Raw genomic sequence first — 11,576 nt, 5'->3', positions numbered from 1 at the left:
CGCCGGGTGCAGGAGGAGGGGGTCGGCGGCCCCTTTGTGCCGGTTCCCGGCGGGCGCGGCCGTTGCCGTTGCCGTTGCCGTTGCCAGGGAAGCGCGTCACGGGCGGGCGGGGCGGCCGCGCCGCTTCCGGGCCCGCGGCCGGGCGGCTCCATGGTGACGGCGCAGGTGAGTCCGGCCCGGCCCCGCGCCGCGCCCCGAGCGGGCACAACCCCTCGGCCCGGCCCGGGAGGGGGCACAACCCGGCGCCTTTGGGCCGCCTCCGGTGCCGCGGCCCCCGGGCAGCGAGCGGGCGAGGCGGCGGGACTCGCCCGCGGCCGGGCTGCGCTGGCGATGCCGCGGGCGGGTGGCCGCGTTCGGGTGGGTGCTCCTTCCCCCTCGCCGCCCTCCGGTGGCGGTGCTTCCCTGCCGCGGTTCTTCTCTTCCTTCCGCGCTGTCCGCGTCCCCCGAGCGCCCTCGCGTCCCCTTTTCCCTGCAGCGGCGCCCGGTGTCGCAGCCGCCAGGGCGGCGGGTGATGCTCGGGTGGGTCCGCCACGGTCCCGGCTCCCCGCGGGGAGGGGACACCCGTGGGGTGACAGCGGTGACAGAGGTGACCACAGGTGACCACAGGTGACCACAGGCGCTGGGTGTAACCGGGGCACACCGCGGCAGTCCCGGGGTCCTGCCCGTGGCGGTCCCGACCGTCCTGCGGAGGGTTCGGGTGGGCAGGCGAGAGGAGAAACAGCAGCACAGGGGAGGGTTTGGGTTGGGGAGAGGGGTCATAACCGGGGCCTTGTGAACCCGCAAGTGTTCGGAAGGTTTAAACGGCGAGGAGCGATGGGATGTTTTGAGTGGTATACCTGGGGATGTGCAGAGATGCAAGGGAAGGGTTTGGGCAGCTCCAAGGAAATCTTTCTGGGATGTTTAAGCTTAAAGTAGGAGGTGGAGAGAAGTCAGGACCTGTTTGGGCAGGTGGCTGGGGACAGTGTGCCTGGGGCACAGCCGGCCAAGCCAGCACCTCCCAATGCTGGAAGTTTCTGGGGAGAGGTGGCTACCCCAGCTTGCATTCAGGTTGTGACATTGCTTTTTTTTTTTTTTTTCATGCACAACCTTGTGTTTACTGAAATCAAAATGCTTCCATTTCTGCCCACCCTCCCCTCTTGGGCACCTGGGGCACATCTTCAAGCGCATCCACCTCAAGCTTGACCTTGACATAGGGACCTGGCCCAGGTCACTTTAGGCTGAACTAATTTCATGAAGGAATTCCCCTCTTTGATGGAGAAGAGCGGATGGCACAGCAGCATTCCCAGCTTTCTGGCCATTCCTGTCCAGCTCAAACATTGCCCTGGAGTTTCTGGGGAATACAAACACTGCCAACTAATTGGTTTTATTGTTCAGTTACACACTTGGATAAGTCTAAGAAGAACCATAATTTGTTATGCTTCCAGTAAACTTCACTGTGGTAGCTAAAATAATTTGAGATGATTCGTGATAGGTTGTTATGAAAATAGCCCAAATCAGGGGTAAAATCAGTTGTTTGTGACTATAAAAAGAGACTTGCAAGTGAAATGTGGAAAGGTGTTAAAAGCTGATCAAGCTCATGTTAAGGAGATACACCCAGAAGAGCATAAAATGTGCAACATAATTTTTGTTCAGTGTGTACCTCTGGCAAGACTAACTTTATTCTGATCATGTAATATTTATCACAGTTGCTTACAAAAGTGGCACTTCTCAGAATGGTGTTTTGGATATTCAATATATAAAATAAATCTGTGTTCTGCTTTTCAGAATTGATGCCTAATTCGAGTTATTTACCAGTGTGAACATGCAGATACGTCACACAGTGGCTGTCATGTGACCTTGTCCAAAAAAAATTGTCTCTTGTGAATTTGAGTTACAGGAATATCCTCGGTAGCTGTGGTAGGAGAGGTGTTTGTTGGTGTATACAACTCCTGAGGATGAGAAGAGGGAGAGTTGCTTTTTGTGCTTCTGCCAAGATTTGCCCTCGTTTCACATATTCTTTCTGTGCTGGCGCTGTAGAATTCGTGTTTGCTGTGGGTGGGACAGGAAGGTCACCTTTATCTGGAGCTGTCACTTAGGAGGGAAATAATTTTTTTCAGTAGCTTCCCAAAATTCCTGCAGCAGTGTGAATTCACTGTGCAGGCTGTAAAGTGAATTCTGGATGAGTGTCCAGTTTGTTTAATTCAGTGCATGTTCCTCATCCCCCTGATAGCTACTGTGTGCTTTCCTGGGAACACCAAGGAGTTTATTCCCACAAACCCAAGGAAATTCCCAAGGCTGTACTGAGGTTTACTAAACATGGGTTTAACCGTGTTTATTTGTTATTCTTGTGTTACTCTTTGCCAGACTGGATATTGGGCGAGAATCGTTGTGGTTCCTTTCTCATCCTCTAGCTCTGAAGTCCTCTGTCACTTTGTTTGAGGAGCTCTCCTGGGATGTGCAATTATCAAGTAAAAAACAATTGGACAAAATCCGTGTTTCCCGCAGATCCAGGTGGGAAGGGAACAGCGAGCACATCCTGAGGAGGCCACACCTGAACGTGTGCCAGCTCTACCTGGGGTTCCCAGCGTGTGTTGGTTTTACACTTAGTTCCGGTTGACAGAAGGACCTCAGAGGTCTTCTGGAAAGATGTTTTGGGAATAAAAAGGCTTATTAGAAGGCACACGGCATTCCCCAAGCTGTGCCATTGAGATCTGCCTTCTGAGGCTTTAGCAGGAACACAGGCTTTTTGTTCCATTTTCAAAGGCAGCTCATCGTGCTGGTCACTGGGGAGTGCACCAAGTGTGTCCTTTCTCTCTACGCAGTCGTGATCTTTGAACTGGGTTTATGCAATGTAGGTTTAAGTTGATGCTGAATCCTGTAAACCTGATGCAGTTGGAACACCAGAGCAGGAGCGTGGAGTGATGTCATAGGTCAGTGTGCTTGGGCAGGGCTGGCTTTTGTGGAGAATCCTGGCAGAAGGATAAGGCCAAAAGAAAAAATAATAGCAGAGCTGTGTGCCAGAGAGAGCAAGGCTGCACTAGATTTTCAAAACAGGAGATTTAAAACAAAAGGCCCAGCTGCGAAGAAAATAAATGGCAAAGTATTCTCTTTATAAACAGTTTAAAAAGCATTATGATTATTTTTAAGGGTCAAGAAAAAGATCTTTACCAGCTGTAAAGATGTGATTTGATGTCGATTTTTTGCAGCAGAGCTTGTAAAAATGATACCATTTGATGCACAAGCTTTGGTAAAATAATACTGTTTCAGTTCAGGCCTTTACAGAGTTTTCATGTTGTCCATTATTTTAATTCCCCAAAATCCCTTGCAACTTTAATGAATGCTGCCCGAGTAGATGAGTCGAGCCTTCAGCTTTGTGACCAGTCATCCCCTGCAGAAAACTGCCTTCAGACATTCCTGCTTTGTTTCTGTTTCAGGTTTCTAGCACGGGATCGCCCACCCAGCGGATCGCACCAGCCACAGAGCCGCCGTCATGTCCAAGCCAAAGAGCTCCGAGTCCGTGCGGGTGGTGGTGCGCTGCCGGCCCATGAACAGCAAGGAGAAAACTGCTTCCTACGAGAAAGTTGTTAATGTGGATGTCAAGTTAGGGCAGGTCTCGGTGAAGAATCCACGGGGAGCATCTCATGAACTGCCTAAAACTTTCACCTTCGACGCCGTGTATGATTGGAATTCCAAACAGGTCGAACTCTACGATGAGACCTTCAGACCTCTTGTGGACTCTGTTCTGCAAGGGTTTAATGGGACAATCTTTGCCTATGGGCAGACTGGGACAGGGAAAACATATACGATGGAAGGGGTGCGTGGTGATCCCGAGAAGAGAGGGGTCATCCCCAATTCGTTCGATCACATCTTCACCCACATCTCTAGATCTCAAAATCAGCAATACCTAGTTAGAGCCTCTTATTTGGAAATATACCAAGAAGAAATCAGAGACTTGTTGTCCAAGGATCAGTCCAAGCGGCTGGAACTGAAGGAGAGACCAGACACAGGGGTGTTTGTTAAGGATTTGACCACCGTTGTTACGAAAAGCGTCAAAGAGATCGAGCACATCATGAATTTGGGGAACCAGAACCGCTCCGTCGGTGCCACCAACATGAACGAACACAGCTCCCGCTCTCATGCCATTTTCCAGATCACCATTGAGTGCAGCGAGCTGGGGCTGGACGGGGAGAACCACATCCGAGTCGGGAAGCTCAACCTGGTCGACCTCGCGGGCAGCGAGCGGCAAGCCAAGACCGGGGCACAGGGGGAGAGGCTGAAGGAAGCTACTAAAATCAACCTCTCTCTCTCAGCTCTGGGCAACGTCATCTCTGCCCTGGTAGATGGGAAAAGCACGCACATTCCGTACCGGGACTCCAAGCTGACCAGGTTACTCCAGGACTCGTTAGGTGGCAATGCCAAAACTGTGATGGTGGCCAATATAGGCCCTGCCTCCTACAACGTGGAGGAGACGCTGACCACGCTGAGATACGCCAACCGTGCCAAAAACATCAAGAACAAGCCACAGGTCAACGAGGATCCTAAGGAGGCTCTGCTACGAGAATTCCAGGAAGAGATTGCTCGACTCAAGGCACAGCTGGAGAAACGGTCTATTGGCAAGAGAAAGAGGAGGGAAAGGAGGAGAGATGGTGGGGAAGAGGAGGAGGACACCGAAGAGGGCGAGGATGAAGGAGATGACAAAGATGACTACTGGAGGGAGCAACAAGAAAAGCTGGAGATTGAGAAGAAGGCTATAGTTGAGGATCACAGCTTGGTAGCAGAAGAAAAGATGAGGCTGCTGAAAGAGAAGGAGAAGAAAATGGAGGACCTGAAGCGAGAGAAGGAAGCCACGGAGATGCTGAGTGCTAAAATCAAGGTAGAATTCCTCCGTGTGATACTCTTTGAAAGCAATTTCTCTAGGCTTTGGGGAGAATGGAGGGTTTCCCAATTTGGAAGGATATTTCACAAAAAGTTTCCAGGATAGTGACTTTGTGTTTAGATTGGAAAATTTTAAAATAAGCTCTTTCTAGCCAGAAGTTGAAATTTCCACCATTAATATCATGTTTTAATAATTCATGAGTTGTTTCATTGTTCTTATGTGCTGATGCTGTGGGATCTTAAGAAGCTGGCACAACAGAATGTGATGATGCATCTTTTCACAAGCTGTGGCACATTCTGTCAGAGATCATTAAAAAGTTCTTTACAGGGGGAGTACACGTTTTGGTTCTCCAGCTTTGCCACACCTTGCAGCAGTGCCTAATTCTAAGCAAGTTACTGTTTCATTAATCCCACAGTTTTATAGGAATTTTAAGAAATAGCAATTCTTGTAGCCTTGAAGGAGAAGGTTAAATAAGGGAGCTGCCCTGAAGGAGTTGTATCCACAGGAGAGAAAGTTACATTCTGCGGTCACTGAGAGAAACTTCTGACCTTGGTTTTTTCCTTTCAGACAATGGAAAGCAAGCTCCTGGTGGGAGGGAAAAATATTGTGGATCACACAAATGAACAGCAGAAAATCCTGGAACAGAAACGACAGGAAATTGCAGAACAGGTACAAGGAAGGAGATTTGTTATTTTGTATAAAAATCTTTGCTGTGGAACCTTTATAAAACATTGTGTCAGGGGAAACTATCAGAAGATTTTCCCAGGGTTAACCCTAAAATTGGTTTAATGGCCATCATTTATCTGAAAAGAAGGGGGAAGGGCTTGTGTCCTATTTGTCATTGTTTGAAATATGTAGAGAAAGTTTATGATAGTTTTGTTCTAGCTCTTCATGTTAAAGACTTATGTCCTGTCTTTGACTGGAGCTGTCTGTAAGTGAAGAAATAATTGTAAGATCTCCAAGAGTACCAGTTCAGCCATCAGCTCCAAGGAGTGATGTTTACTTTGGGTTAAAAAATTTATTTTCTATAATTTTTTTTCTATTTTTTATGCGGTTTCTGATGGTGATTTTTAAATGCAATGACTAGTACAAATTGATAAAAAGAAAATGTAAAAAAAAATCAAAATCTAAAGATGACATTCCTTTAATTGAAGCTTGAGCACTCATTCACAGCATCTGACTTAAATAGCAAAATAAGGACAAAGAAGAGTCAACGCTTCTGGTATTTTTAAGTCAAGAGATAGGAAGAACTGGAAGCCAAAGGAAGAGCCCTGAAGGGGAGGGCAGTAAACCCATCCTGAGTGTTGGTTTCATGTGTGTCAGCTGGAGGTGACAAGGTAATTGTGGCCTTTAATTCCCTATTTAATTCCCTATTTTCCTTCAGAAACGTCGGGAGCGAGAAATCCAACAACAGATGGAAAGTCGGGATGAGGAAACACTAGAGCTGAAGGAGACCTACAGTTCCCTTCAGCAGGAGGTGGACATAAAGACCAAAAAACTCAAAAAGGTAAAAAAAAAAAAAAAAAAAAAAGATTCCTTTTCTAGAGGGCTGGGAATAAAATCAACTTGTGTGTGAAAGTGAGAGCAACATTGGCGAGTGATACATTTTGGCCCTTGTTTTCTGTTCCAGTTATTTTCCAAGCTGCAAGCTGTGAAGGCAGAGATCCATGATCTCCAAGAAGAGCACATCAAGAGCGCCAGGAACTGGAACAGACCCAGAATGAACTTACCAGGGAACTAAAGCTAAAGTAAGTCCCATCACTGTAACAGAGAGGGCTTCTCTGGGTGGGGAGTGAAGGTGCTGCCTTGCACATGTGGAACAAGATTTAAACATGAGGAAACTCAACCATTTCTCCTTTTTGGGGGCTGTATTACATCGTCAGGAGAGAAGCAGTGAGGAAAGTCATCTGCTAATTACGTTTTTTTGTGTATTTCTCATTTTTGTCGTTGCATGTAGGCACCTGATCATTGAAAATTTTATCCCCTTGGAAGAAAAGAATAAGATCATGAACAGATCATTCTTTGATGAAGAGGAAGACCACTGGAAACTGCATCCCATAACCCGTCTGGAGTGAGTGTACTTCTGCTCTTCTCTGGGAGTGGAATTACAGGTGACAGGAAACCCTCCAGCTGCCAAGAACAAGGGATTGAATTTGGGATTTAAAGTGGCCCTCTAGAGTTCACAGGGTCTTGCTGCACAATAAAATAAAACAATTTATTTCTCTTAGGAGGCCCAGTAAAATAGAAATGTACAGTTAGGAAAATTCTTGGAAGATTAGGATTTTTCTTCTATATGAGCCCAATAATCATATGAAAAATATGTGTAGCAGTGCATTCACCATTAAAATAGCAGTACATTCCTACCATATTTATTTCCTGCTCCTGCAAATGCAGCCTGGGTAGTTTCTGCTCTTTTGAAACAGGTTTCTGCATGGGATTTTCAGATGTTGTAGCTCATAAACTTCAAGAGGGGCCTTTGGTTTTGGGGTGTAACAGACTGAGTTTCTATTTTTCTCTAGTAACCAGCAGATGATGAAAAGACCAGTATCTGCTGTGGGATACAAAAGGCCCCTGAGCCAACACGCCAGGACATCCATGATGATTAATCCAGAGACTCGGTACAGGGTAAGCCTGGATGAGAATCCAACCTTTTTGTCTTTACCCTCCTGATCAGGTGAATCCCAGAGGACTAAGTGTTCTTCTGTGAGAAGTAAAATGTCCTGCATGTATTTATGAAGTACTTCAAAATAAGTTTCTGGAGGGAAAAGTTACAATTGGCGTGAAAATGTGGAGACTTTGATCCTGCTTTTGCTGTCTCAGGCAGAGAACATCGTGTTGCTGGAACTGGACGTGCCCAGCCGGACGACGAGGGACTACGAAGGTCCAGCCATCGCTCCCAAAGTCCAGGCAGCTCTGGAAGCAGCTCTGCAGGAGGAAGATGAGATTCAGGTGGACGCCTCGACCTTTGAGAGCACTTCAAATAAAAAATCAAAACCCAGGTGAGTGGGGTCTCCAGTGAGCAGAGTGGGGAGAGGTGCGAGTACAGTCTCTGCATGTCAGGACTTCTTGTCAGTGAAGTGAAGCCAAGCTTTGGCTGCAAAGCAGAGAGAGAGAGAAAAAAGGAACATAGAATCGTAGAATCATTAAGATTGGAAAAGACTTCCAAGATTCAAGTCCAACCTTTGACCGAATCCCACCTGCCCACTAAGCCGTATTACAAGCTGCCACATCTGCTTGTTTTTTGAACATTTTCCAGGGATGGTGGCTCCACCACTGCCCTGAGCAAACTGTTCCTTAACCACTCTTTCAGCAAAGAAATTTTTCCTGATATCCAAACTGAACCTCCTCTGGTACAAATTGAGGCTGTTTCCCCTTGTCCTATCACGTGTTACCCTGGAAAAGAGGCCAATCCCTGCTTTGCCCCAACCTCCTTTCTGGGAGCTGCGTAGGACATTGGACAGAAGAGAAAGCTAAAACTGATTAGAGAATAAATCCAGTAAAAGAATTGGCTTTTTGAAGATTAATTTTGCAAAGTTATAGGCGACGTTGTTAGAGCTTTTTTTGTTTATGTTTATATTTTCATTTTTACTTCCTTAGGCCGAAAACTGGAAGGAAATCGTCGGGATCCTCGTCAGCAGGCTCCCACAGTTCTCAGCTCTACCCACAGTCACGAGGGCTGGTTCCAAAGTAAAACCAGCAGCTCCTCTCCAGGGAGGGAACAGCCTTTGCCTTCTGGGAGCAGAGACAAATAAAAACCTGCAGAGAGAGCTCCCGGCCAGCCTCCAGCCCCTTTTCCTGGAGATGGCCTCGTTGCTGTTTAACTGACTCGGGCCAGTTCCAGGGGCACTGAGCCACAGGAAGATCCGTGCTTGCAATTCAGCATTTGGCCTCTGTGGGAAATGGATTTTAGTTAGGAAATCAAAAATGCATGAGGTACGTTACAGTGTGTTAGGAGCAATGGGAAGCACGGGGATCACCTCACAGCATCACCGTCCTCCTCCTGCACCAGCCCTTCTGCTGCACTGGGCTTTCTGGCTGTTGGGCGATAAGAAGACAGAGTTGAAAGTCATCTCAACAGAACCATCACTCCAGAGCTCCACAGTGAGAACCAAATGAGGCTAAAAAGCAGAGGGATCTGTTTGAACTTGACAAGGTGCACAGTTCTTCCTCTTCCTGCTTGAGAGATCTGGGGTTAAGGTGTTGGTCTGAACAGGCAGGCTGGCCAGTGTGTCCTCAAAAACACACAGCTGTGCCTCCCTTTAGAGCTGTAGGACAAAAAAGGGTCTTGAAAACAGCTCTGTGCTGTCTAGAAAGGCAGCAGTAGAATCTGAAGTTCTTTCCTTGTTTACAGGCATAAGTAAGAGCTCCTCTGAGCTGACCTCCTACAGACCTCACCCCTACCAACAGGAACCACCTTGTCAAAGAACACCTCTGCATGCCAGTGCCAGCTCCACAGCTTTCCTCCTCTCTCTTGCCTCCTACTTTACCCCTGGCATTTAAAACCAGTGTCCATATGACATATTTAATGGCACATGGCCATTTCCTCATGTCCCTCACTCTTCATGGGAAATGTAGCATTGGATCAGAGCTCTTCCTGCCAGGCTCAGGCTCTCCTGGAAGCTGGGCAGAGCACTGGAACATGTAGCTGCCTTTGAGTGCACTCCTGGGAGCATGGCCCCTTCCTTTGGTGTCTAATGAGGTTCAGCATTCGGTGCCTCTCGTGCCTCACCTGTTCCAGGCTGAGCAGCTTTCCCTCTGCACCTCCCAGCCCACGCAGAGCCCACTGGGAGTGAAAGCAGACCTAACTGAGGCTGGATGATGGAAGCTGGTGTTAATTCCAGGGGTTTTACTTTGAAAACAAGGGAGGAAGAACTGCTTTTGACGGTCTCCTTGCAAAGCTGCCCTATGACTAAAGCAGCCTCCTGTAATGCCGCAGGCTCGTGTAGCCGGCTAGAGGGAGGTGGAACTCCACACTAAGGACAGAGTAAGGTGTCCCTGTCTAGTGTCCCACAGCTCATTTGTAAGTTTTAGTTCACTGTATATTGAGACTTGGGATGTTACTTTTTCTGGTTGCTCTTGGCTGTCATCCTGTGAACGTTTTTACCTGTTCCCCTCACTGACGACTTCCTCCCGACTGGCACGTGTGTGAGTGTGTGAGGACTTGCCTGGCTGTAGAAATGCTCTGATGTGTGGACTCTGCCTTGTGCTCGTTAAGTGTCCACGGAGTGACTTCACCCAGGCTGGAGAACTCCATTCTGCTGACCCCCCGAGCGGGAGGAACCGAGCGCTCAGCACAGCTCACCTCTGCATCCTGCAGGCACGGTGCCCAGGTGAGCCAGCTGCCCAGGGGGGGCCCCTAAACACCAACTTGGCTGCTGCAACCCATGGACTGCTTTCCTGGGCCACAAGGTTAATATATGGATACACATATATGCACATATAAATATATATATATATATTAGTTTTGGTGGAGGAAGGAGGATTTTGCTAATAATTGAGAGAGCAGGCACATGACCAATTTCTTTCAACCTGAACATGGTAACCCGGCATAATCTTCCTTTTTATAATGCACTGTTTATGTCCAGAGAGCCTTTTAATTGGCTTTTTTTGCATAATATAACATCACCTTCTCTGCCCTCTCCTCCCTCTTTCTCTCCAGCACATAATCTTCTATACTGGGACATTTTTAAAGATGATTGTATGGTGTGAGTGCTCAGAGAGTGGAAATGAAACAAGCAGGGTTTAAAACCCTGAAATAGCAGCACAATATTTAACCACATCTCTGTACATACCTGTGTACACATGTTTTATGTGAATAATGCATACACAGACACCTCTGTGTCTGCACATGTGCACACTCTTCCTCAGTTGCTACTGTTCCATAGGGAATTCTATATGAAACTCATATGCTGGAAACAGCCCTCGTGGCGGGGCTGGTACCGTGGAACTCTGCAGTGCAAACCTGTTTTCATGTTGATGAGCTGGTGATGTGTCAGAAAGGCTCTGCTTTTAACTCTGTAGAAATTCATTAGCAAGGTGAAAGAAACTCAGTAGGGTGGAAAAAAGAATAAATCTGCATATTTAGTCATTGTATGTAAATTGGGGCTGCGGGTGGAGATTCGGGCAGTGTATTCTTAGGCAATCTCGGCCTTTTACAGAAGCTTTTGGATTCTCATTCTGATGGATTTACCCTCACCAGATGCTCAGTGGCACTGATACTAAGTTAAGATACGTTGTCTTAAGCTGTACAAAAACATACTGAGCTCTGGGTTGAAGCTTTTAAGAAACATTCCTGCCAAGTTTGCCCCTCTCTGGGTGATATCTGAACCATCTGGGCTTCCTGCTGGTTAACTGAAGGCAGGAAATCCAGCCAGACCCCTGGAAGAGGCCCTGGGACAGTGTGCACCGCCACCCTTTCTTCATAGGAATGTTTAACATCCTTGTCTTTGCTCTGATCTGTATAACGGGATCTTTTTTTTAAGAAGTGGCACGGAGCAGGAGCAGGCCCTTGGTGCTGGAGCAAGCGCCGTGTGATGCTGACGCATAGGAATTAAAGCACTTTCCGAAATCCTTAAGCCAGCCCAGCGCCTTTTTAAAAAACATTTGCATGCTGCTTGAATCTTCTCAAACACACATACCTCTGCCAGAGCACCTGGGGCTGCGCCGGTGCCTTATGCAGATCAGAGCAGGCCTGTGTTCAGCCAGGTTTGGGTGTTTTAAC

The 11,576-nt window shown here is 47.6% G+C and overlaps 1 protein-coding gene across 1 annotated transcript; it reads left to right on the top strand.

The window, feature by feature from the left end:
* The first annotated feature begins 110 nt into the window (after nt 1–110).
* Nucleotides 111–10,939, top strand: KIF3B (kinesin family member 3B). Its single transcript, XM_050313854.1, is given in 10 exon segments — nt 111–165; nt 3,414–4,852; nt 5,423–5,524; nt 6,240–6,362; nt 6,486–6,543; nt 6,546–6,603; nt 6,813–6,926; nt 7,375–7,480; nt 7,676–7,854; nt 8,453–10,939. Coding segments are annotated over 9 exon segments (2,217 nt in total). The 5' UTR covers nt 111–165; nt 3,414–3,469; the 3' UTR covers nt 8,547–10,939.
* The last annotated feature ends 637 nt before the right edge of the window (nt 10,940–11,576 follow it).

This window comes from Myiozetetes cayanensis, unplaced genomic scaffold (assembly GCF_022539395.1).
Source record: "Myiozetetes cayanensis isolate MyiCay16 unplaced genomic scaffold, myiCay2020 scf19, whole genome shotgun sequence".
In the NCBI taxonomy this organism is placed as follows: domain Eukaryota; kingdom Metazoa; phylum Chordata; class Aves; order Passeriformes; family Tyrannidae; genus Myiozetetes; species Myiozetetes cayanensis.
Note: the sequence above shows the minus strand (reverse complement) of the source record. Positions and strands in the feature narration are given on the sequence as shown.